The sequence below is a fragment of the Eumetopias jubatus genome, unplaced genomic scaffold, assembly GCF_037043125.1.
Source record: "Eumetopias jubatus isolate StellerSeaLion01/CBP00866 unplaced genomic scaffold, mEumJub1_p1.0 scaffold_13, whole genome shotgun sequence".
Taxonomy (NCBI): domain Eukaryota; kingdom Metazoa; phylum Chordata; class Mammalia; order Carnivora; family Otariidae; genus Eumetopias; species Eumetopias jubatus.
Genome location: NW_028274819.1, coordinates 12,956,099 through 12,983,214, shown reverse-complemented (window position 1 = coordinate 12,983,214; position 27,116 = coordinate 12,956,099). Strand labels below are relative to the sequence as shown.

The 27,116-nt window shown below is 42.4% G+C and overlaps 1 protein-coding gene and 1 pseudogene across 6 annotated transcripts in view; both read left to right on the top strand.

Annotated features, from left to right (window-relative positions):
- CTNND1 (catenin delta 1) overlaps positions 1-27,116 on the top strand; it is a 46,477-nt gene that overhangs the window by 410 nt on the left and 18,951 nt on the right. For 4 of the 6 annotated variants that reach the window (XM_028111164.2, XM_028111163.2, XM_028111162.2 and 1 more), the window contains exons 2-4: positions 22,562-22,681; positions 23,929-24,220; positions 26,464-26,535. In XM_028111164.2, coding sequence (XP_027966965.1) covers positions 24,026-24,220; positions 26,464-26,535 — 267 coding nt within the window. In that variant the 5' untranslated portion in view covers positions 22,562-22,681; positions 23,929-24,025. The remainder of the gene's footprint in view (positions 1-22,561; positions 22,682-23,928; positions 24,221-26,463; positions 26,536-27,116) is intronic. The other 2 variants (XM_028111161.2, XM_028111165.2) reach the window with 2 other exon arrangements.
- Positions 11,169-11,240, top strand: LOC148162607 (small nucleolar RNA U3; annotated as a pseudogene).

Here is a 27,116-nt window from a genome sequence, read left to right as displayed (position 1 = left end):
TATTAAAAAGTAAAATATTCAAGACCCAGAAACAAACTTCTAGGTCTAATATAGAGATGAATAGATTCAGAGGGGTGAGAGCAAATTTACATTTACATGTAAATTTACATTTTGGTGTGTTCTCTGATTTTATATTTTTCTGGTTTAAGCTAACAAACTTCTGTTTTCAGAGCCCAAACCAAAAGTTCGGTTTTTCGGCATGTTGCGTGTGGGTTGGGAAAGGAATTTGTCCTGGTCGGAAGCTAGTTATAAGATGGTTCTTCGTATGTTTCAAAACTTTTTTCCCCGTTATCATTAGATTTATGGAAGTGGAAAGTTGTAGGGAGCTTTGCAGCTTTAAATGGTGTTTTTTTTTTCCCCCATAGAGTTTGAACAGCCCAGATCAGTTTCAGCCCTGCTGTTCCTGGGTGGATCCCTCTCTTACTTTTCCAGGTGCGGTGGGTGGGAGCCTCATTCTCCTGCTAGACATAGCCTCCCTGCTTTGCTTTATAAAAGAAAACAAATGGATCCATGTTAAACTGCCATTCCATTTCTTCCTAAGACTATCTTTGATGGCAGAGATTTGTGGAGGTGTCGTAGGTTCAGTTTGCAAGTATCATAACGTTTGGTTTATGTGTTTCAAGGGATAAGGAAATTCTAATCATGCCTTTTCAGTTCACCTGAATAAAGTGGCAACACACCTGGAAATATTTTCAGCTTTGTGCTCTCTGAAAGGGCCGTGGATTAAATAAGTTGGGGCTAAGAGAAAACAATGCAAACTTTAGGGTTTAGAATGCATTTAAGAAAGCACAACAGGAATTCTTATTTTTAAGCCATCTGAAAGTTGTTTTTCGGAGGTGAGTTTTTTGGTTTGGTTAATTTGCTGTGAAATCAGAAATCTGTAAGAGCTGAAGGCCCATGACTGCTTTTATATATTTAATCTTAAGATTTGTTTTGATTTTGTTTTTGCAGATACATTCTTGCAAAAATACTGTTTGTAGATAATTATATAGCCAACTCATCAGTAGCTGAAAACTGAGTGTTCCCTTCTTTCTGTCTTTGAAAATGCAAATCGGTCTGAAAATTATAGCTGGAATAGATAAACTGTCCTGATTGTAACAAGATGGGCCTTAATAGATAAGCTGCTGTTTAGCTTTAAACTGGTATGTATCTTTAGTAATCCTCTGGTTTTGTGCCCTCCCCCCATTCTTTTTAGACCACAACACTTCCTTGAATTTCTTTGCCAGAATGAGAGTGTTTCTTGAAAGATGATTTCATCCTTGTGAGGTTGTGGCTTCAGAGGAAACAACTTTGTTCCTTCTTTTAATATAAGCTATTCGAGGGCTACAGTAAAATCTTGATATCTGGATCTCATAATTATAGCAAGTGCAGTTAAAAAGAAAGGAAAAAGACAATGTGTAGAGTCTGTTGGGCTGTAGTTCTCATTTAATATTTTCCAAATTTTCTTTCAAACATTTCTCTGCCTTGACTCCAGCCTAAGGGAGGTTTCTTGGTGGATCTTCGGAGGGTTGGTCATGTTGCTGCCAGTGTCGGTTTTCCACTCAACCTTTAGGGGGAGGGATAAGGGAATCTGAAGGAGGAGTACAAAGGCAGTTTGAAAATAGGTTCTGGATGACTGAGTGGTGGTGATTTGGTTCCAGCTTTAAGTACTGGGCTTTGTGTAGCTGCAGTGAGCATCTTAGTAACTAGCGTACAGGACTATTTCCACAACTGAGGCTTTGTTTTGACTGGTGTGTACTATAGAGCCTTTTGGTTGATAAGATGGAAGATTTGTCTTTTACCTCACCTCTACTAGTTCTTTCAGGAAATATAAGGGGTGCAAATAAGTAAATCTTTTGTGTTTTGTTTTGCTCCTCAGTTTGGTTTTTGGGTAAAAAATGACAAGTAAGTATGAGTTGTGCAGATTTTTGTTTTATTTTTTTGTTTGACTCCTATATACTGTTGGTTTCTTTGTTATATGACTAAGGTACGGTCTGTGTATTCCAGGTGGGTGTCTCTCTTGGGTGGTTAGAGTTCTAGTGTCTTTCTTAGGGTTCCAAATTATGGAGAGTCACAGGGACAAGGATATGTTCTCTGAGTATAAAAATTGGGACTGTTGGAGATGTTAAAAAAAAACAACTCCGAGTAATTGCAATTCAGCCTTAGGTTTATGAGGTAGTTGCTCTCTAGGGATGGGTGAGACAGGAGGGATGCAAATAAATTAAGCATAGATCACTATACAGTTGGAATAACAAAATGATTAGCTCTGTATAATTTATTGTTTTCTATTTTAGAACCTGATGGTCCCCTGTTACTTCCAGCCCTCTCCCCCCACCCCCTTGTTGTTTTTTACTGCATGCTAAGCATTTTGCATAAACTATTTACTTAATTTCCCACAACTGTTTTTTAAGGAATGTGAGCCTCAGAGAAGCTGAGGTTTGCTGAAAATCTCACTGCCTGTAAGTGGCCAAGGCCAGGATTAAATCCTCGTCTGACTAACTACAAAGTCCATGGACTTAGCCACTAATGTACTACTGTTCTCTGGAGAGAACAGAAACAAGAACCAGAACTAAAATGAGCCCTTGATAGAGGCAGAAGTGTTTAATTTTGCAGAAGGCCTGCCCCCACTTAGATTTCCAACCCCCTGCATGTTGGGATAATATATGTAAAAAATCCATTTTCCATAAATCCCATAGGGAGCCGAATATATTAGAATGGGTATTATCTCAGTCTTTAAAACAGGGATCTTCCCATATGCTCATCGTTGCTGTCCTGATTTCTTAAACTTACCGGAAATGCCTCCCAACTTTTGATTATCAGTGAAATTTCTTCTTCCAGACAGTTTTCAGGGATGTGGTTTGGAATGATCTTGCCAACTTGCAGGGAGAGGCTTCTAACAGTAGCTCAAAAATGTTTATCACACTGTGTTAAAATTGTCTACTTATTTTTGTCTTTCCCTCTAGACTGTGAGCTGCTTGAGTGTAGATGCTGTGTTACTTCTGTGTCCTCTTAGCACCCAGCTCAGTGTCTGGTATATACCGAGGTGTCAGTAAGCCTTGGTTAAATAAGGCACTTGATGGGAATCACTGAGGGACTTTTGTGGGGAAGGCTAAAAGGAAGTTGAGATAGGAAGCAATACAACCTAGATTAATGAAATCACATTGTGATTTAGAAACTTCTGCTGTGGTTTGTAGTTTCGACCTTTTACACATTTACTACCTCTCATTTTTAAGGTTTCTGGAGATAATTGAAGATTTAAAATTTTAATTAAAAACAAAATTCTGTTTCTTTTCAGGGAAAGCTGTCCAAAGAATAGTATAAAAAGTAAGGGTCCTAATGTTTTATAATCTAGGCAGCTGTTAACTTCAACCACTGAAACCTTAAATACTGCCATTGTCTAGGGGAGAGGCAACTGCTTACCTGAAACTTCACTAGGGCAGCAGCAGGGACGTATTGCTTTCAGACATGTTGGAAGTGAGTGGTTTTAAATATACTAGTTAATAAAAACATAAAAAGCTTGGGATGATAGTTTTGAACATCAGTGTTCTAAAGAAGGTATGTTCGGATATCATTGTATTTTTTTTTATCAGTGCTTCCGCCATGAAACTTCAGGAGATTTTGTTCACGAAGTGTATTGGGAAGTTTATGAATTTAAGAACCCAAATTGGTTTTCATGGGTAATTTAGAACGGTAGTAACAAGAAACTTGCCTAAAAGAATGATGCGTGGGTTATCAGTATGTGATTTCATGTTTTCTTCCATTGCACAATGATTTAAATGCCTTGATCATAAAGCTGAAACATGGATCGCTCTGCCTAAATGCAGCTGCCTGCAAGGTTTCCAATAGAGAGCATTGATACAGCCTGGCAGGGACAGAGGAAGGTGGGGAGAACTGATATTCTGGTTAGAACTAGCAAGGGGGAAATAAGTGTATGGATAGATTTGTATTTGGTTATATTGTATAATGTATTTTTGGGAGTAAATGCACCCCCCCCGTATTTGGGATTACATGTCATTGGTTATTAAATATTAAATATTGAGAATGGAGCCCGCATTTACTGTTGTGGTTCAGGGACAGTGTTACCCATTTTTAGGCCTATTTCTTCAGTTGAGTCCTTCAGTCTGGAGTGATGTGGGCAGTTTCGATCAGGCATTTCGTGGGGACATTATAAGGATCGTTTTCTTTTAAAGCCTTCTTTGCTGGCCAACAGGTAGTTTGGTCATCACTTTTACAAAAGATATCCCATTATATGGTGATAAAAGCAACTTCAAACTTTTAATCTTGAAAAAAATTTCAAACTTAGAGGAAAGTTCCAGGAATAGCGCAAGAACTCCTGTGTATCCTTCAGTCATCTAGACACCCATGGTTAACCTTTTGACTCAAATGCTTCATTATTCTGTATTTTTTTATCAATATGCTGACCGAACAGAATTTCCAGTCTAGGAGTTCCACACATCTGGAGAGGCAAGGCAGTGTAGCATAGTGGTTAAGAGCATGGATCCCTGAGCTAGTCTACCCGGGATCAACTCTTGCTCTGCCACCTACTAGCGTTTGCCTTGGGCAAATTGTTTAACCGCCCTAAGCTTTGGTCTCTTGGTAAAATGAGGACAATATTATCCATCTCATAGAATTGTGATGCTTAAGTGATTTAATAAATGTAAAAATGGTGCTCATGGTAATGCCTTGTAAGTTTTTGCTATTAGAATGGATGCTTTAAATGAATTCAGATATCTTTTGTCTGTTGGACTAAATAAATACCCTTTAAGGTCTCTTAAAACCTGATATTCTAGGGTATAGATGTTTGTATTAGGGAATAAATGGGCTTCCTGGATGAGTAAGCTAAGTTTTTAAAAAAAATATTTTATTTATTTATATTTAAAGATTTATTTACTTGAGAGAGCACGCATGAAGCAGGGAGGGGCAGTAGGAGAGGGTGTCTTAAGCAGACTCTACCTTGAGTGGGGAGCCCGATGTAGGGCTCCATCTCAGGACCCTGAGATCACAACCTGAGCCAAAGCCAAGAGTCTGGCGCTTAACTGCACCACCCAGGCGCCTCTAAGATTTTATTTTATTATTATTTTTAAAGATTTATTTATTTATTTATTAGAGAGAGAGAGAGAGAGAGAGAGGGACAGCGACAGCGAGAGAGGGAATACAAGCAGGGGGAGTGGGAGAGGGAGAAGCAGGCTTCCCGCAGAGCAGGGAGCCCGATGTGGGGCTCGATCCTAGAACCCTGGGATCATGACCTGAGCCAAAGGCAGACGTTTAAGGAATGTGCCACCCAGGTGCCCCTAAGATTTTATTTTTAAGTAATTTATACCTAACGTGGGACTTGAACTTACAGCCCCAAGATCTTGCATGCTATACAGACTGAGCCAGCCAGGCACCCCAAGCTAACTTTTTTTTTAATGGGGAAAAAAAAGTGTGTAATAATAGGCAAGTCTGGGGAGTTATTTGGGCAGGGTTGTCCAAACTATAGAGATGGATAGCTTTTAATAAAGTAAAGTGAGGCATTACTGGGAGAAAAGAAACAGATTGCAGAGCTTGAATATCTTACAGTAATTTCTTCAGAGACTTGGAGACTTTAGGGAAAAGCAGCCATACAGGTTTCTCCCATTTTTTAAAATATTTATTTTAGAGAGTGCGCACCGGTGTGCATGCGCCCACCGGCTAGGGGGAGGAGGAGCAGACGCAGAGGGAGAAGCAGGCTCCCCGCTGAACAAGGAGCCTGAGGTGGGGCTTGGTCCCAGGACCCTGAGATCATGACCTGAGCCGAAAGCAGACGCTTACCTGACTGAGCCACTCAGGTGCCCCTCTTCCATCTTTTCCATCTACAAGAGACAGCACTCTAGCATCCAAGGGTAAACTTTCTTTAATTTTGCGGAGAACGGACTGGAAGAGCTTTGTTTGGGCTTATTATTCTTGACTTTGGACCAGATTCTCTCTTTTTTTTAAATTTTTATTTTTTTAAAAGATTTTATTTATTTGACAGAGAGAGACACAGTGAGAGAGGGAACACAAGCTGGGGCAGAGGGAGAGGGAGAAGCAGGCCTCCTGCTGAGCAGGGAGCCCAATGCAGGGCTTGATCCCAGGACCCTGAGATCATGACCTGAGCTGAAGGCAGAGGCATGGCTGAGCCACCCAGGCGCCCCTCTTTTTTTTTTTTTTTTAAGATCTTATTTATTTATTTGACAGCGAGAGAGGGAGAGGGAGAAGCAGGCTCCCCGCAGAGCAGGGAGCCCGACACAGGGCGATCTCAGGACCTCAGGATCATGACCCGAGCTGAAGGCAAGACGCCCAACGACTGAGCCACCCAGGCGCCCCTGAACCAGATTCTTTATCCCACTAGGATTTTGTAAAATAATATTCAGCTATGAATGGTTGTACAGGAAATTACATAGAAATGAAGGCAGGCTTTTACCATCCCTTTTCTTGAAATAAACTTGCCTCTTTTATGTTCAGGAAACATCATTCTCTATTTTTTTTTTTTTTAAGATTTTATTTATTTGACAGAGACACAGTGAGAGGGAACGCAAGCAAGGGGAGTGGGAGAGGGAGAAGCAGGCTTCCTGCTGAGCAGGGGGAACGCGATGCGGGGCTCCATCCCAGGACTCTGGGATCATGACCTGAGCCAAAGGCAGACGCTTAACGACTGAGCCACCCAGGCGCCCCTCCCCAACCAACTCTTTACATTTTTTTAACCCACATTTCCATCTACTGATTCTTCTACATTTTCTCCTTTTTGTTTGCTTTCCTGATCTCTGGTGTCCCCTATCTTTTCTCTTGAGGTTGGTAGTCTTCATGGGCATTGTTTTGCCTTGCTAACACTTAATATGGAAGAAGTTTCTGATTCTTATCATAGAATAAATTGTACTTATGTACTAAAGGTACAAGTATTAGGATACTGCTTCTGGTTTATTCAGTTAGATCTAGATTAAAATAAATTGTGATTCAAGAAGATCTCTTCTAGTAATTCAGATTAGTTTTTATCTTTTTTTATTTTCAAATCTCATCCATATTTACTAATTAATTACTCATTTTGGGTTACTTGACAGTGGAGCAAAAGAAATGTACTTTTCCAAGAGTAAATTACCAGTTTTGTGTGTGTGCTTCCTGTGTTTTTCTCTATTGGAATGCAGTAGCACATTGACAGACTGCTTTGTGGTGTGAAAAGATTTTTGTTTTAGGGAGCTTATATTTTAAGAAACCAAAATATATTCTGATGGTTGAGGACATAAGACACTTTATAGAAACTAGGTCAACTTTTCAGTACTTTTATCAAAGCACCTACAGTTTCCATTTCTTTGCAGGTGAAGTGAATCTCATTGAAACAGTATAGCTGGTGTATATTCAGCACACCTTTAAAATAGAGTAGCCTGTTTTAAAGGAGAAATTAGTGCCAATCTGATTTGTTTCCACTGTTTCTGTGTTGGAATGGGGGAAGTTCTGTAACCTCTCTGCTGTTCTCTTCTCCATTGACTACTTTGTAAACCAGGGCAGAGTTGGTCATTTGAATGTGTACCCTGCTGAAGGTCAGCCAAATCTGCAGGTCAGGCTACAAGAGACCCCAGCTGATGGGCCAAAGATCACAATTAGAAAAAAAGTAAAGTTACATTAAATGGAAATCAAAGATGTCATTAAGTGCATTTCTGAAATTAAGCATCATCACAGATCTTTCAGAAAGAGGGCTCCCAACAGTAAGCAAGAAACTTTTTACTCTTTCCTATTTTTATTTTTAAAAAAAATTGCCTTCTTAGGCTATTTTAAGAAAACATGACAGCATTCTTTCTTTGTCCCATCCTGTTATCTTACTACCTTACAGGAGCTTTTATATACATGTGAAAATACCTGTTTTGCAACCATTCATAAGACTCAGAAGACAATATATGGCCCAACATATTAATTGAAAGAGTGCCTGCCTGGCTCAGTCGGTGGAGCACGCAACTCTTGATCTTGGGGTTGTAGATTTGAGCCTCCTGTTGGGTGTGGAGATTACTTAAAAATAAAAAAATCTTTAAAAAAAATTAAGGACTGAATTGTTTTGCACATGTATATGTCACTCTCTTTGTATAGAACTTTTTTTTTTTAAGATTTTTTTTTATTGAGAGCGAGAGAGAGTGAGAGAAAGAGAGCCCAAGAGGGGGTAGGGACAGAGGGAGAAGCAGACTCCCTGTTGAGCAGGGAGCCCTATGTGGGACTCGATCCTGGGACTCCAGGATCATGACCTGAGCCGAAGGCAGTCTCTTAACCAACTGAACCACCCAGGCGCCCTTGGTATAGAACTTTATTGCTAGAAACTTTTTTGGCAGGAGAGGGCAGGATTTCTTTACTCCAGATACTTAGTTTTAACAATACAGTAGTTATCTTTTAAATCTCCTAACGAGATGTAATGAATAAACCTTTGTGTGCAAAAGTATAGAAAGAAAAATGAACAGAGTTGATTTTTCTAAAATTTAACTTTTTGTTTTCATTGGAAAAGTGAAACATCTTCATTCATTTAAGAGAGATTTGAGGGACACCTTAGTGGCTCAGTCAGTTAAGCATCTGCCTTCAGCTCAGGTCATGATCCCAGGGTTCTGGGATTGAGCCACGCGTTGGGCTCCTTCCTCCGCGGGGAGCCTGCTTCTCCCTCTGCCTGCTGCTCCCCCTGCTTGTGCGCATGCTCTCTCTCTCTCTCTCTGACAAATAAATAAATAAAATCTTTAAAAGAAAAAATTTGAGAGCCTGTGGTATGCTATGCACTAGAATATAACAGTACACCAGATAGACCTCACAGAGTTTATATTCTAGTTGGAAGAGATAGATAATAAGTAAATGTATAGTATTCCCCAGTGTGGTGATATTACTGAGAAAAAATAAAGCAGAATATGTAGAATGGTGAATAAGAAGTGCAAGGGTAGGAGTGAAGTTTTTAAATATATAGAGAGTGGTTGGGGAAAGCCTCGCTTAATAAGGTATGTTTGAGAGAGACCTAAAAGATACTAGGGTGAAGTCATGTATATATGAGTAGAAAGTGCAAAGGTCCTGAGGCTCGTTGTTACCAGTGAGCAAGAGAGATGGGAGAAGTAGACCTACTCAGAGAGGTTCGATGGATATGTGTTGGGGGGAAGAGGGGATAATTTAGGACCTTGTCATGCACTGTACAATGCAAAAAAGTATCTCCTTCCCACTTTAGACCCCAGAGACAACAGCTGGTAACGACTTTTTGTGTGTTCTCTGTAAAGAGTTGAGGCAATACCTGACCCAGCCTCCATCTTTTTTTTTTTTTAAGATATTATTTATTTATTTGACAGTGAGTGAGGGAACACAAGCAGGGGGAGTGGGAGAGGGAGAAGCAGGCTTTCTACCGAGCAGGGAGCCCAATGCGGGGCTCCATCCCAGGACCCTGGGATCATGACCTGAGCGGAAGGCAGTCGCTTAATGACTGAGACACCCAGGCGCCCCCCCAGCCTCCATCTTTGTCCCATTGTAGAAGTTTCATGTGAGTACAGTCAGCACATAATTTGCAGAGTAGCAGATCTTGCATAGGTTGATGACCCTTGTCTTGGAGAATATAATAGCTTAAAATAAGCTTATATGTGTTTGGGAAGTAAGATAAAAATTTCTTCCCTAGAGAAATATATTTCTCTACCTTCTTATCTACATAGTCAATTTTCTATGAACAGGAGAACTGACAACCTAGATCTGGTATAGTTTCCTTTTGAGTACATTTGTTGCTTTGGTTTATGACCAAATATGCCTACCCCACTTAATCTGTTGCTTTTCCTTTTGTTCCTTTGACCAAAAAGCTCCTGCTTCCCCCAAGTCCTAATCATTGGTATTTAATGGCTTCAGGGACCACGTTATAGGTCATCATATTCATATTTCTGTTTTGCACTGGTTTCCCTTTCCATATGTATGTTTAAGGTTTAAGGGTTATTAAAGCATATACTGAGCTGGTTGGCTTTGGTGGGATTGAGGAATAAGCACCAACTGTTTAGTGATTGATGTTCTATGGCAGCCACATATGGGAAAGTAAAAGGATATTTGATTTCTAGAGTACTTGTGTCTTGAATCACCCAATCTTACTTTCCCTCTCAAGATAATCTGGTTTAGCTACTCTTGTCTTTCAGTGAAAGAATCCCTCTGTTGCCCTTTCTCTAAGTTTGGAGTTTAGCCCTGCACTTGACCTGGTTACCCTCTGTCCTTCTCTTTAATTATACCTATCTAGTTGTCATCCTGTTACTTAATATCATCCTTGGGAGATGACCTCAATCAGGAAACATTTATTTCCTTACCATCCCCTTCTCCTTTGGTCAAGTAACTGTGTCATCTTGCATAGGAAATACTCTAGGCAATCACAGATTCCCCTAATTTTGAAGTTGCTTTAAATAACTTCTTGATGCGTATTACTTCAACATTTATAGATGTTTGTAGTTGTCTTTTTAAAAAATATTTTCGAGAGCGGTGTGCACACGTGAATGGGGAGGGGCAGAGGGGGAGGTAGAGAGAATCTCAAGCAGACTCCCCACTGAGTGCAGAGCCCCATGTGGGGCTCAGTCCCACGACCCTGAAATCATGACCTGAGCCGAAACCAAGAGTCGGGTGCTCAATCAACTGAGCCACCCAGGCGCCCCGTGTTTGTAGTTGTCTTGAAAGTATGTTTTTCAATGGCATTCTTCTTTCCTAAATCTTTAGTGACACATGTTTCCTGTGGAAATATTTCTCTTTATGGTCCTTCTAAAAACATTTTGCTACTCACTTGCTCTTACTCAAACCAGAAGTTAAAGTGACTTTTGCTTGAATAAGTGTCAGAGGTAACCCTTGAATCAGTATTTTCAACTGGACTAGAATTATCTAGGGTTGTGAATTCTAGATTTGGGACTTTGGACTTCTTTTGGGATGGGATTTGGAACCAGTCTTTCAAAATGTTGGCACAGCTCTCTTCGTTTCTTGGAGGGCAGTTGAACTAAGTTGTTTTAAAAATAATCAGGGTTGTCCAGTCTGCAACTGGACATACTCTCCAGTGTACAGCTTAGGATTCCAAAAAATGAGAATTCTTTTCTAGGTTCTGAGTCTAGAGTACAGGATTTAGGACTGTGTCATTCTAGCCATCCTTATATTTAAACCCATGCTTTCCAGCAGCCTCTAATCCAGCCTGGAATAATGATCTGAGCTGTCTGGTGGACAATAATAGGCCCAATACAGTATTTAACATACTTTCAGGGATCATTTCTATAGTTTGTTAATAACAAGTGCCCTTCTTGCTAGAGGAGTGTGTGGTGGTCAGAGGGTTGTCAGGGGTAGGCTAGTACAGTGATTCTCAACAGCTGACTATCAATCATTTTGAGAGCTTTTTAAAAAGCATGAATTCCCAGGCATTCCCTCTAGAAACTGAGGTATGGGGGATGAGGAGGTAGATTTGGGAGATTGTATTTTTAATTTTTTTTATTCTTTTAAAGTTTATTTAATCTCTGCACTGGATGTGGAACTTGAACTCATGACCCTGAGATCAACAGTCACATACTCCTAAGACGGAACCAGCCAGGTGCCCCAAGATTGTATTTTCTTAAAAACCTTTCCAGATGATTCTGATCACTTAGGTTTGAGGACCATAAAACCTGAACATTTGAGTTAAGCTACATATCTATGTGATTTCTCAGTTGGGTGGTTATTTAAATTAGTATTAGAAGTAGAAAAGAATAGTTCATGGTAGTGGACATTGTGAGAAGGTGACTGATTTGAAGTTTTCTACCTCTATGCTGTATTGTGTAGGAATTACAGATGTCACTGCCTGATTTGGGGGTTATGCCAGTACTTAGCATGGTATGGAGAACTCGCCTGTTGTGAGGGAGGGAAACTTTTAGACCATATCTCCACTTCCCCTCTCCATTTTGAAATTGTGGAACAGATTCAGGAGAGGATGTTCTCATTGAAACTCAGCTGGACAATTTGTTTAAAACTCGACAGGAAGGGCCAATGTTACTTCCTGTCTGAAAAGGAAGTGCTGGCTTCCTTCCCTTCCTCCTTGGCTAGCTCTGGCCAACTTCTAATATGGGTGGGGGAGGGGCTGATCATGTTAATACTTTTCACTGGCTACCCATGCCTTGGGAAATCAGGTTACCATCATTGTTCAAGTGTGGAAACATCATGTTCGTTCCTTTCTTTCTTCATTTGAAATGTGGAGATGGATGCTGTGTGGTCTCTTGTGTCCTTGCCCTTGTGTAAGAGCCCTGTGTTGTGTTGGCTCTTGCAGTCCAGGAAGCTTCCTAGTCTCCCAGACATTACTTTACATTCAACCTTATACCTCCCCTGTATTCCCTGACATTTGAAAATAGATCAAGGAGCTGTAGGGAAGAAACTGAAATCCATTTGACACTGAGGGGTAAGTTGCGGAAAAGAGAACATAATTGGGCAGAAGGGAGTGGGTGACAAAGGTTTCTTATTTTTAAATTGAGCCAGGAAAACATTCCTTCTAAGTGGGGCCAGTTGGCACTCTTCCTGCTATTTTAGTCCAGGCTTCTCCTTCCTACTGGCCAGTCAATTGTATTAAGTGTTTGATGTGAGTTTGAACTGTGGTCTCTGGGGTTGGGGGGAGGGAGAGTGGTGGAAACAGCTGGTGCCTTCATCAAGCTATCTCAATTACGCTTCTTTTCAGAGTGTTTAGGGGTGGGGGGGTGGAGGATTGGAGGAATTGGATGTATGTTAGCAGAGCCCCAGCAACTCCCATGTAGTGGGATTGGATTCTCAGGCACTCTTAATACCATGTGGGATGCTGGCTAGTTGGAATGTAGCTAAACCTTCTTCAGTCACATTCTTTTCTCTGCCTCCCCCCCACCCCAATTCTTTCAGCTTTGGGCTTCATTTGGAAAGAGGGGTATTGGGAAATTAGATAGCAAAACAGATTCATGCTCTTCCAACCACTGAGTATTCAGCTTAAGTCTTGGCCCCCCTCCATTGACTCTCTCCATACCCATTCATTACTCCTTTGGTTGGGTTTTCTAAATATGTCTGCAAACAGCCAGAGATACAATTAGAACCAGGACCTTTGGTGAAGTCATGCTGAATTGTAATCGGTTGGCTATACTGTTCCCTTTCCTTCCCTCACACCCTGGGGTGACTTGACTGTATTTCTGAGTCAGCACTGCTTTTCTGTCTCACCTGTTCAGTTTGAGGCAGAGAACCCACTAAGCATCCTTTTGGAGCAGCAGCTTTGATGAGGGTCAGTCCTCTGGGGTGAGTCTTTTACAGCCCTCTTTTTTTTTTTTTTTTTTTTAAATATCTGTGAAAACCCTCCTAGATTTTTTGGTCTCCTTTTGTGTAATTACCTCACATGATACTAACTTAATTGACTGATTTATTTGGCCTGGGCTATGATGAGGGAGAATGGGATAAAAATAGTAACAGTTGGGGGCATCTAGGTGGCTCCATCGGTTAAGCGATCCACTCTTGGTTTTCGCTCAGGTCATGATCTCAGGGTTGTGAGATCGAGCCCAGCCATCAGGCTCTGCACTAGGGGCTGAGTCAGCCTGAGATTCTCTCTCCCTCTGCCCCTCCCACTCATGCTCTCTCTCTCTCAAATAAATAAAATCTAAAAAAAAAAGGATACTAACAATTGGAACTTTTTCATTTTTTTTTTAAAGATTTATTTTATCTGAGAGAAGAGAAAGCGCGAGAGAGCCCTCGTGCGGGGGAGGGGCAGAGGGCGAGGATCTAAAGTGAACTCAGGTGTCTCCACCCTGAGATCATGATCTGAGCTGAAATCAAGAGTCAGATCCTTAACCACCTGAGTCACCCAGGCACCCCTCGGTTATTTTTGAGAGAAGGGAGTTAGTCTGATTCAGTGCTAGGTAAGAGATCTTAAGCTTTTGTGTGTGTGCTTCAGTGATAGTTTGCAGTGGCTAGGCTCTGCCATTGAAGTTCTGTTCTAAAGCCTAGCGTTGCTAAATACCCATTTTTTCTACCCAACCCTAGAATGGCTGACTGTTGTGTGTATTCCTGCCCCACCTCCTTCCACCTGATTATGTCAGATCCAGATATGAGTTAATTCCTTCTAAGTTGTGCTGTTTCAGACTTAGGGTCCTTTTACATCATATACTATCTAAATGAGGGTCCAGCCCAGACTACTTCTAGCAGATCCAAGAAGAAGGGGGAAGGAGTTTTTAGGAGCAAGGAAAGGAGAATAAATGATGAGAAATGATAGCATACTAGTCCCCTGTTCGGAGAACTCTGTGCTGAGCCTGTGCAATGCTTTATGCAAAGGGAATGGAGCCCTGTGGGCAAAGGGTGTTCCTTGGATTTCAAGAATCTCAGTCTAATAGATTAGCTTGACTTCTATCTGAATCTTTGCTTCTGGGGTTTAGGGCTAACATCCAATGGGCTTGTACAAGATAAGAGAAGAATGCGTCATTTATCCCATTCTTGGAATTAGCTGAGGACCCTTATTAGAAAGGAAGGCCCCACCCCCACAAGAAAGTCCAAATCTACAGCCCCTGACCCACTCCAGGGGGAGTAGTGAGCAGGAAAAGCCAAGGTTGCTGTCTTGACCTCTCTGCCTCCAGGACTACTGTGTAATTCTAGTCCTCCCCTTATTCCCTAGGGAGGTAGAGAACTTTGCTCCCAGCACCTGCTGGTGCTTATCCTGCCTCTTGGTAGGGTGGAGCCTGCTGCCTTTGTTTGTTCTCTGTGGGGCCTCTAAGAATCAACTTTATGCTTGTGGGGAAAAGGGTTTGAAAGACTTTGAAAGCAGTGGGAATGGGTGACAGGATGTTTTAAAGTCATTCTCCAGGTGGGAATATTCCGTTGACTGAAGCCAGAGTGGCAATCCGATCGCCATCCTGAAGTTTCCTTTGGGATGTATTGCATGTATCAGAACTGAGTATCAGCGCCGCAGCAGCTTTCAAATCCCCAATGCTGTGCCTCCCAAGTGAAGAGACTTGCCAAGTAGGAATCTTACAAATCCCCTCACCCGCTTCAAACCCTTAAATCCACACACAGTATCTTTCTGCAGATTCTCAAAGGCCTTAGCTTTGTCCTATGTAGTGTTGGCTTGGGGCAGGGAGGAGGGTTGTTTTCCCGAACATGATAAGGAACTGAGCAGGGCAAAGTGGGAGCTCCGACTGGTGATTGGTAGACAGGATGCCCTGGAATGCGGTTGGCCTGCAGCCCAGAATCCAGCACTTTGTATTTGTTTGTTTCTGGGAGACTGTGGTCTGGTGCTACTGTGACAGGAAGTGAGAAAGCTGGGAGTGGGGGAACGGAGAGGGGCCATGTCTTTGTGGTTCTCCTGTGAAATCTCTTTGTCCCTGGAGAGCAGCTCTGCTCCAGGGCTCTACTGAGAAGAGAGCAGCCTTTGTGTGTCTAATGGGTCTGGGAGCATCTAGCTACTCCGAGGGATTAGGGAGTGTGAATTCTGACTGTGGCCTTTTGCGTCTCAGCACTTGAGTTATATAAATGGCCTCCATCTCCTAGCATTGGGGAATTTCACTGAGTTTTATGTGTGCTACTGTTATTTATAGATCTCTAGGATTTAATTAAGAAAGGAATTTTAGAAAGAGATAGATGTTTGTTTATATAATGTTTATTCACTCTCTATATTGCAGATACTTTGTTGGGCCTGAAAGGGACAGAGAGAAACAGGCGATGCTGGGGCCAGCATTTTACGGTATACCCTTCCAATTGGCACCCTACTACACAGAGAAACCTACCCATTCTTTGATTTCAGTATTGGGAGGTACTGGCAGTTCATTGTTTGCACATAACTAGGGAATGGTTGGTAGTTTCCTGGGATTTCCACCCTCCCCCCAAGACTGAAATAGCACCTGTAGCATTCTCTGTGCCCCTCCTTCTTCCTTTCCTCCCTTGTTTTGTGTTTTCCCTGCCCTCCATTCCAGCTGTGAAACAGGCATCTCTTCTAACTTTGTGGATTGGGTGGCTGAGTCCTCAACTCTTGCCAAGCTGGCTAGTCCCTGAGCATACACACACAGACCGGCCTTTGATTGCCCAGGAGGACAGCTGCCCCAGAGGCAGATTGCTAACATACCGCTAGAACAATCCCTCCCCTCTGTTCTGATGCTGGCCAGCACAATCTTCCCTGCTTCTAGTTCCTTCTGTTTCCTACCCAGCTCTGATCTCTGCTTTTGGTTTAGTGAGATGCCACATTAAAAATGAGAGTAGGGATATTTGGGATTAGGTTTTCTACTTTGAGGTGGGGATGATTTGAGAATGTGGCATGTAGCCAGATTTCCAGAGCAGGCCCTCCAGAGGAAGGATAGGTGATTATGTAAAAAGTTGTATTACTTTTGCCCCTAGCACCTTCCCTCCTGAATTCTTATTCCTTTATAAAATGGAAAGTCTGAGGTAGAGTGCAAGCTATTCTTCCTCAGAATCGAGTAAATTCTTGCTCACTAAAGTGAAGGTAAGACCCAGGGACGCCTTTGTGGCTCAGTCAGTTAAGCACCCCACTCTTGATTTCAGCTCAGGTCATGATCTCAGGGTCAGTCAGATCGAGCCATGTCAGGCTCCGAGCTCAGCACACGAAATCTGCTTGAGATTCTCTCCCTTTCCCTCTGCCCCTCCCCAAGCTCACGTGTGCGCACACACACACACTCTCTCTCTCTCTCTCAAATAATCTTTAAAAAAAAAATAAAGTGAAGGTAAGACCCAAAAATCTGTCTGCTTCCACACCATCCTCTCTCTGACAAATAAATAATCTCAAAAAAATAAAAAAAACCAGGATGAACAAGGAAATGTTGAGAATGCCATAGAAAGTAAGGGGGTTTGGTGAGGAGCTGCCTCTTTAAAAAAGGAATGTGAGCTCAAACAGTTGGGTGACCTCTAGAAAACCCTAAGGTTAAGCTTTTCCTCCATGAAATTTTTTTTTCTAGCCTAGAGTAGGGAAGGGTATAAGGTATCCTAGTTAATTTTAATTTTAGGATTTCTGTTTTATGACACAGGAGTTACACAATACCTTCCTAGTCTGATTAGACTTTTTCTCATTTCCCATTGTGTACTTGACCTCCCTCTCTTTTTCTCCCTTCTCCTGTAGGAAGGAGAAAGGCATTTGGCCTCTCCCCTTCCTCCAGTCTGACACCTCCTTCTTTTTGCCCCTCCCTCTTATCTTTGTTTCCTTATCGGCCTCTCCCTAAAGCTCTGCTTTCTCCTTATAAGGCTAGGTGAGGCTCCTTTGGCCGGGTTGCATCAGGGATCCAGGTAAGGAACTCATGTGTCTCAGACTTTCAGGATTGAGAGAAAATTCAGCGTTGTCTGTCCCAGTGGAGGGCCTTGGAGAAGCACGTGGGTAATGGGGGTGGAGAAGGAGGCGGCCTGGCCTGAGAGATCAGAAGGACTTGTTAGACCAGTCCTGTGTATGTGTCATACGTGCCCAAGAGAGAAGCAGGTTTTGTTTCTTTCCATACCCTTTCAGTCCTGGGCCCCTCACTAGCTGAGAGCCACACCCTTCCTTTGCTTCAAAAGCCAGTTCAGCATTCAGCCATTTAGTATGTTATGGTTTGGGGGGTTCCCAGAATACTCGGTAGGGGAAAAGAGAACAAGGAGAATGTTCCATCTGGTTTCTGAATTTAGGGTCAAAGTGATGGAGTTGATTTTTTTTTTTTCTTTTAAAGTCACAGTCACGGTAAAAACTAAATTCTGATATGTAAGTTTGGGTCAGGATAATAAGACAAGTGAGTTTAAGGTGTCCTGTTGATGTGTGGAGATTGCCAACTCAACCTCCTTTTAACAAGTAACTTTTATATATTCATTTTCCTTCTTTTCTCTGAAACTTCAATCAGAAGTATCACTCTTTCCTAAGAGGACAGTGATTTGTCAAAGACTTAATTCATCAGAGAGGTTCATGGTGGACACATTAAGATCTAGTCTTTCCCTGTGAAAATGAAAGTCCCCACTCTGCCTTTTGGGTGCTCTTAAGTGGAGAAGCTGGGCCTTGCATCAGGCAGATCCACAGGGAAGCTCAGAAACTGCTAACACCTAAGACAAGGCCATTTCCGGAATACCAGTTTGTAACTCTGAGAAGTGGTCAGTTGAGATCGTGAAGTGAGCAGAGTACTCTCTAGGTTTTACTACAGATTACGTCCAAGGAGTTGGGCTTAGTGTGAGAGTTGTTTTCCCAACAAAGGCGAGGGAATACTGGAATTGTTCTCACTGAGCTTGGGATGGTGGAACATCAGGTGGTGGGTGAGGTGCTTAGACCTTGGACTCTGGTACTAGCACTCTTGGTGATAAAAAGCCAAAGAAAAACTATTGACAAAATATATTCTTTTAATTTAAAAATAAGATGGCGGTTTTCTGTGTGTATGGTTGAACAGGAATAATTGCTTTGAATTTTAGAGCACATGCCATTTTAGGCAAACATGCCTTTTAGGGATGAAGAAGACCTACCTTTGTTGGCTTGAGCATTATGTAGTACAGCTCTGTGGTGTTACAGGTGCTATATTTTATTGATTGGTATTCTTCAGTGTGAGGCTCAGTGTGCCTTTTTTTTTTTTAAGATTTTATTTATTTATTTGTCAGAGAAGAGAGAGAGCACAAGCAGGGGGAGCAGTAGAGGGAGAGGGAGAAACAGGCTCCTCACTGAGCAAGGAGCCCAATGTGGGACTCGATCCCAGGACCCTGGGATCATGACCTGAACCGAAGGCAGACACTTGACGACTGCGCCACCCAGGCGTCCCTTAGTGTGCTTTTTTAAAACAGCCATTTGAGGGGCGTCTGGGTGGCTCAGTCATTAAGCGTTTGCCTTTGGCTCAGGTCATGGTGCCAGGGTCCTGGGATGGGGCTCCCTGCTCCTCGGGAAGTCTGTTTCTCCCTCTCCCACTCCCCCTGCTTGTGTTCCCTCTCTCGCTGTGTCTTTCTCTGTCAAATAAATAAATAAAATCTAAACAAAACAAAAAACCCCCAGCCTTTTGAAATCCCTAGGATGACATAGGAGTTTTGCTAATTTTTGCTTTTGAAGGTAAGCATCACTTTGTGACATTGGTTTTGATTTCATAATAAAAAGGAAGGAAGGAGGAGAGCTGGCTTTGGGATTGGCTGCAGAAGATAAAATTTCTTTCCTAAGAAACCCAAAGACTATTTTGTGGGGCTTACAGTTCTCCCTGAGGACAAATACTTTTTCCTCTTTCCACAAGGGTTAGCTTGCCTAATTCTGTTCATGTCTTTGGATACACTTATCAGAATAGCATGGATATAGGAGAGAAGTTCAGTCACCTAGCCTATAGTTTTACATATATTAGCCCATTAAAGCTAAACCCTGACAAATAATAAAAGTGAAGATTATAGGGGTTATAACTTCCCCTGCGAGCTAGTTCTCACAGCTAATTTTGGGCAGAGCCAGGACTTGAACCCCAGGTCTTTTGACCCCTAGTCTGGAATTTTATTTTGTTTTTCCCTTTGAGAGTATGAAGAATTCCTGTAGTTTACTGGGCTACTTGTAAAGCAGGGATGGGAGCATGTGGTGACATGCGTGGTTTATGCAAAGGTCCTATTAACACCACCAAACTCTAATCCCTTGGGTTAGCTATTTGTGGTAGTGTTTCTATCAGTAACCATATTTATAGCTTGCTATATGTCAAGACATTTTCCTAAGCACTTTTTGTAGATTGTCTCACGTACTTCTCACAACTACCCTTAGCTGTATTTTATTTCCCCCATTTTATAGAAAAGGAACCTGAGGTTTAGAGATTAAGCGGTATTTTGCCCAAAGTTCTACAGCTAAGAAGCAGTGGAGCTGGGAATTGAACCTAGTCTGATTCCAAAGCCTGTATTCTTAACTTCTAAGAATCATATTTCCAAATTACATTCCTATGGCCAGGTTACAGTAGAATAGGCCATTCCAGGGACTGTGTTATTGCTGATATTTTTTTACCCAGCTACCTGGTTGGCATCGTCTCTTTGGTCCTTCTGGGTATTTGATCCAGTTTAACTTTTGGTTTGGGTTTCTTACAGAAGAGACTGAATTTTTACCATTGTCATTGCCTGAATGCTGGAGCCTTGCTGTAGACTCACAGGTCTATAGGACCTACAGCTTGTTACGAGTAAAACCAGTTACTTAGGGGAATGGCAGGGCTCACTTTATGTGTGGCCTTTCTCTCCTCCTCACTTTGAGAATTCCTTGACGGCCTTTTTATAGTGAGAGCCAGTGTAATTCATTTGAAAATATTAAGAAAGGTGTTGGCCTGGACTCCCATGACTTTCTTGACTCTAATTGCCAAAGTCCATTAATGGTTTGCAGATTCTGGTCTAAAGCATAATTTGTTTCTGTGTATGGCACGGACGCACGGACGAAGACTCTTTCCTCAAGTCTGAGTTGTGAGGAGGCCATGCGCTGGAGCTCGCCAGCAGCTTCATTCTCTTCCCCCGCTTCCGCTTTCTTTTTCCTTCCATTTGTTTCTGTTGTCCCACTTAAGTCTTATATGTAGACATTATGAATAACGCTTTAACATAAGGAAAAATGGAAGCCCCCAAGCACCCCTCCCCCACTTTTTTCCTGTGATGTTTGGGCAGAAAGTACAAGGACTATGGGGGAGAAGGACTGGACTGTCCATCTTATCCTGGGCTTGTACTTTCTGGACTTGACAGCATGTAGTAGAACGAGAACACAGGCTTTGGAATGGAATAGATATATGAGTTTAAATTCAGAATTTGCTATTAACCAAGACCTTGGGTAGTTTCTTCACCTAGAGCCCATTTTCTCATTTGCAGTAAAACTTCCTTAAGGTTGTAAGTATTACCATGATAATAAATGTAAAACACTCAGTAATTGTTAGTTCTTTTCACCTTCCCTTTCTCTGTGGTCATAAACTGCAAAGGCCTCAAATAAGGGGTCAAGAACTTACTATAGCAGATGTGTAATGCTGCACTCTATGTCCCAGAAACACTGGTCTAGGTGGGACCTCCTAGTAAATAGAGTTGAAGCAGGAGAACCAGCTCATCCACTCCTTAGAACCCAGTTATGCTTTTGATCTGGTTAGTCTCATCTACTAGTTCACAAAATAGTTTTGGGCTGAGGCATTACCATTAAGTAATATAATTGGGAGATAGAAACTAGCTCTTGAAACAACTTAATACCTCACACTTGTATGACATACATTATCTCACCTGATCCTCTTAGCAACTCAGTTAAACTGGGCTGGTGGTGTTGGCATCTCTCAGATGAGAACATGGCAGTGACCTTCTGCCATTGTTGGCTAGTGGCAGAGCCAGGACTGGGACCAGTCTTCTGCATCCTATCCTACACAGCCTCTGCTTCTGCCCTCTTTCAGGCAGAAAATCTCCCCATGCTATTAGGCCTAGGAATCTGATCCTCTCTTTCTGGTTAAGTGTGCTGTCCTCTTCTCCAAATTAGAGCCTGGTGGTCAGCCTTTAAAGCCATGAAGGATGGGAAAAGATCCTGCATCCTGATCTAGAGCCCTGGGTAGTTTTCCTACTATCCTTCCTTAACTCCCTTTATTGAAGGGGTAAAAAGTAGCTGTTTACGGCACGATGACAATTTCTCTGCAGCAGGGAGTGTTGTCACTGTATGCCCCATAATAGTGGTAGTTTGGGCTTTTATTAGCAAAGAAGATTACAGGGTGGAGCCTGCCAGAGTGGTAACTGCAATTCAGGCCCTGTTGAAATCTAGAACTGAAGAATCTCTCCTGAGCTTAAGAGTCCTCTTGGTGTGGAAGGTTCATAGGTCATGGTACATAGCGGTTAAGGACAATGCTTAAAATGAAGCAATAGAGATGAGGATGGAGCAGCATTTTTTTTTTTTTTTAAATGAGGATACTTTTTAAAGACCTTTGAGTGGCCTTTTGGGGTGTAGGGTGGGAATAGGAAAACTCGGCAACAGACTGGAAAGAAGAACAGGAGTTGATAAGTGACTGTGGGAGCCCAGAGTCAGGGTCGGAGGAATTTAGAGAAGGGCTGCCATATTCTTGGATTTCGGTGCTTGATCCACTGGAAGGAGTCTTAGTGATGGAGGATTAATTAGGGAGTTTATTGGACACCTGTCTATCTGTTCCTCTAAGTGCTCTTGCTTGCAGAATGCTGCATATACTCTAAAGCAAGCAGGCCCAAGTGTTTGTTTGGTAGAGCCCTGGAGAGCGTGGGAAAGGGAACTGAAGCAAAAGGCTCAGCCTAGGCTAGTCCCCACATGTCTTCCCCACTACGACTATTGCACTGGTTTCTCAATGTCTTTGTGGGCATGCTGGGACTGGGCTTTGAGGTTTCTGCCTTAGAGGTGGGAAGGGGGGTGAAGGGCATTCCAACAACAGAAATTTTTCCCCCCAATTTGATTGCTGGGAATAGGGGGTAAGTGACTTTTTATCCATATTATAACCTACTCCTGGTTCTGTGCAGAAGTACTCCATGACAGTAGAATCCCAGTTTTAATAAAAACTACATCCAAGGTCCAGGTATCTGAAGACAGAGCAAAGTCCAAAGGGCATTTGTCACATTAAGCAATTCCAAGTCATATTTTACATGACTCCCTTCCATTCCCAGATTTTCTTTCTCCCAATGCCTGCCCCATTCCTCTTATTTTTTAATGTTTTGTGTATATTTTATTTTCCTCTCAATCTCATTTTTCCTCCAAATATTTCTGCAGCTCTCTCCTTCCTGCTTCCTCCTTGCTGTGGTGGCTGGGATGCTTCTCCCATGATTTTTTGAATCTAGACTGGGCTGTTCTCTGTGTTAAAACCAATCAGTTACGACCTTCTCTTAACAGGTGTGTATGGAAATACGTTTATTAAGAATAAATTTTTTAAGTGCCTTTTTTTTTCTTTAGGGGGTTGAGAAGAGGGTGGGGAATAGGGGAGGAGTTTATTTTAAAACCTCTTGACATGGTATATGTTGGACTGGCCATAAAGTCTCCTATAGCCTGTTTGTAAGCGAGAAACCCTGTTGAGTCCAATGGTGTGACTACAGTGCCCCTCCATTTACTGGCCGGTTTGTAGTTAATACAGTAGGGTATGGGGAACTCTTCATTTTTATATAACAATCGTTTATTGTATAAATAGCACACAAATCCTCTACATACTTGGATACTTACCCTGAGCTGGAATAAATAAAGATGTAAAAATATAGTTGGTTTTTTAGAGCTTTCTGCAGGATAACAGGGATGTAGGAAGTTCCCAGCCATTGACTGGAGGTTAGAATGTGAAGTGAACTACTTTGAGTGAGGGGCAATTTCAGATTTTGAGCCTAATATTCATTTTCCTACTCCCCAAAGAGGTGAAGTTCGCTGCAAGTGGAGCCTCTTTACACACAGAATTTTTTGTGGTTTTACTGCTCTCTTGTCTCCTTTAGCCAAGGCCCACGGTTTGCCTTCAGTATGATAGTATGGTCTTGAAAAGTAGAAAGACTACTCCATAAGTGTATTCAATATGAGGGCCTTCATTTTGTTACCTGCGTTTGATGGTAGGAAGTTTTTTACTATTTTTATTTCTGATTGGCATTTTAATTTAGCATATTCATTTAGTAAATTTTGCCACCACTGAGGCAATTTCAGTGTTAAGGTTTGGGGAGGTAAGTAAGATCTGTAGGTCTCTACTGCTCCCTTAATTCTAGAAATGGCTTGCCGCTGCAGGACAGTGAATGCTGGGCTGTACTGTGGAGTTAACAACTTTCATTGAGTTAATGCCAGCAAATTTTTCCAGGGAAAAATAATCTAATATTAATCTCCTGTCATGACTACAGCCCTTAGCCATATTCTCTCTCTCCTGCCAACAGTGTAGACTTGGATCTAGTTGCACCTTTCCATTAAGTGGTTATTTCTGGTCAGGTGTTAAAGGGTAGTGGGCAAAGGATCCTGCTTGAGCGGACACTGGTGATGGGCTTCTAGGCTTGGTGGTGGCTGGCTTTCTGCATTGCAGTAAAACCACAAGAGGGCATCTTTGGCTCTGGGATTAATGATTCATCTGTCTTCTCTGACCTGTGACCTTTTCTCTCCTCTCCCTTACCTTCTCTCGGTAGTGTGAAGTGAGGGGGGCCTTCTCCCTCCTTGCTCCTCCCTCTGTGATCCACACCTTCCTTTTTACCCTGCCCTGCGGCGGCTCCGCCCCTTACCTTCATGGACGACTCAGAGGTGGAGTCGACCGCCAGCATCTTGGCCTCTGTGAAGGAACAAGAGGCCCAGTTTGAGAAGCTGACCCGGGCGCTGGAGGAGGAACGGCGCCACGTCTCGGCGCAACTGGAACGCGTCCGGGTCTCACCACAAGATGCCAACCCACTCATGGCCAACGGCACCCTCACCCGCCGGCATCAGGTAACCCCTCTCTCCATCAGACCTGCAGGTAGGACTTTGGCATGGTTATAGAGAGGCTATGATCCTACTTGGGAAACTACTTTCCTCATGGTGATGGGCTGTCCAGTGCCCGTGTATCATGGTGAACCTTTCCAGTACTGATGTAAGAGATGGAATATTGTTGCTCTGCTGAGTTGAATGGCGTATTACTAGAAGCATCTATCTGACTTCCTGTTTTGCTGGAGTGGGGTTTCTGGTTTGGGATGTAATTCTAGTCATGGTAGATCATATATCTTGGAGCTGTACTCAGGGTCCTTGGTTTTCTCTGATTTTTTTCCCTCAGCTTGGTATCAAACATAAAGGAAGGTAAATGCCTGCTTGGTGGTTGGCGAGGTTGGGCATCTTGTACTCTCAGCTGCAGTTCAGGCTCCCTTAGGGAACAGTCTGCTCAGAAGGTGTGGCAGTATCCATAAATTGTGTATTCCTGCTCCATATAATCCTTATATGCTTGTTTTGTTAACTTTGCAAATCATGTCTTGGAGGGAGGAGGTCATTGTTAATTCTGTTGGTTAGAGCTGGAGGAGCATCGTGCTGTTATTTAACCCAGATAGCCACAGGAGCCAGTGGTCTCTGGGTTGGCTGACTCTTGAGTGACTTGGGGGAGTTGGTGTTAGAAATGAGAAGTATCTTGTGTTTCCTATGGTTTCTCTGGTCTGACTTCACTGTGATGTAATCTGTCTGAGGTGTGTGTGTGTGTGTGTGTGTGTGTGTGTGTGTGTGTGTGTGTGTGTGTGTGTGTGTGTGTGTGTGTGTGTGTGTGTGTGTGTGTGTGTGTGTGTGTGTGTGTGTGTGTGTGTGTGTGTGTAGTACACCTTGCTTGGTAGACTCCATCTTAAGAGATCTCCGGTGGGAACTACTAACAACAGTGCTTATGCTCCAATAGTCCTTTCCATTGATTACTTATTTATTTTTTAAGACAGAAGGTCCCTCATGCTGAGGAGCATATTGCGTGAGAGGACAAAAGCCCATTTAGGGGACTCGGAGGCAGTGTTTGCAACGTTCTAGGATTTTTATGGGAACCAGAATAGAGGGTTAGGAATGAGAAGTATATATTGAAAGGGGAGAGCAGGACTGCTCGGGCTTGGAGGTGGTGGGGAATTCCAGGATTTAGTACTAGGTTTCTCTCTTTCTCTCTTTTATTTTTAACTTCTGTTCAGTAGTGAAGCCACACCCTTCCTTCTTCCTGAAAGTAATGTTTAACTTCCTCTCCCTGCAGCATTACACTCCCTATGTAATGGGAGTAGGGTGGGGGAAGTCTCCCAAGGTGGATCTCGCTGTTTCCTATTGGAAGAGGAGCAGTCAAATGTATTTTTACATAGTATAATGTTGTTAGATTATTTCCTGCTGCTCAAAAGAGAGCAGCTTACGTTCTGTGGCTCTAAAAATTGGTGGTGATGATGTTGAGACAACTGTTTTTGCTTGAGGGGAATTGGGGTACTCATTTTCCTACTTGGAAGGGGAGACTCCTGTCTCTTGCATCTCTCTCTCTCTTTTTTTTTTAAGATTTTATTTATTTGACAGAGAGAGACACAGTGAGAGAGGGAACACAAGCAGGGGGAGTGGGAGAGGGAGAAGCAGGCCTCCCGCAAAGCAGGGAGCCCGATGTGGGGCTCGATCCCAGGACCCTGGGAATCATGACCCGAGCTGAAGGCAGATGCTTAATGACTGAGCCACCCAGGTGCCCCTCTTGCATCTCTTTCTAAAAAGCTGGCTGATGTGGGAGTTTCCGTTGGTAGTAGAGCATGAAGATGCATAGAGCAATAAAGAAGGATTTGGAAACTCCCCAACCTAGCCTTTCTAACTTTCCTTATATTTTTAAGGACTTAACCTGAGTTTCAGCTATTTACTCAGCAAATAGTTTTTGAGTGCCTATTATGTGCCAAGCATTGTTTCAAGGTACTGGAAATATACCATTGAACAAAACTGACCAAAAAATAAAAATACAAAAAATTGTCTGCCCTCATAGAGCTTACCTTCTTATGTTCCAGAGACCCAGTCTGCCAGTGCCAGGCCCAGTTCCACTTTTGAGGAAAGTGCTAAAACTAAGGAGTGATGTGGTTCTTTTATAAGTACTTGACAGAAGGACGCCAGGCCACAAATACCTTTTTGAAAGCTCTTTTCCTGTTTGGAAAAAAGATTACTTGTATTTGATAGAGCAAAGGAAGGCCACAAAATGAATTGTCTTCTTGTGGGCTATGTTTCAGAACGGCCGGTTTGTGGGCGATGCTGACCTTGAGCGACAGAAATTTTCAGATCTGAAACTCAACGGACCCCAGGTAATGTCTTTGGCTCAAGGTCTGGGTTGCTTCATTTTTCTCTTAACTTCCCTGCCCTATGAGAGCATATTGGTGTCTTGCAAAGTGCCTGGTACATTGTAAGTACCCACCCATTAATTAGCTGCTTTCATTTAGGAAAATAAAATAGTGGAGCTTAAATGTATACATGTAGTTGTATTTTGGAATAAGTTTTAATGGCCGCTGATCCTGTATTTGATCCCTCAATTTACTGCATCCCTTTTCTGGAATGGGCATGCTTCTGTTTCTACCTGAAATTTGGCTGGTCTTGAGCCTTAGGCAGTTTCTAAAGAGTAACAGAGCAGGTCAGAAGATGGTTTTTTGGGGGATTTTCTGGTTCATCTTAAAAGTTCTTTGCTGGTGAACTTCTTTTTTGAAGGATCACCCAGATATAGATGTAGCCACAGTTAACACAGTTCATATTCACTTCGATGACCAGAACTGGGAAGTTAAATCTGCTGTCTCTGTCACTTGGGTGTTGATGTGGCTATAGTTAACTCAGTTCATAGTTGTTGTTGTTTTTTCTTTTTAAAAATTTTATTTATTCATTTGACAGAGAGAGA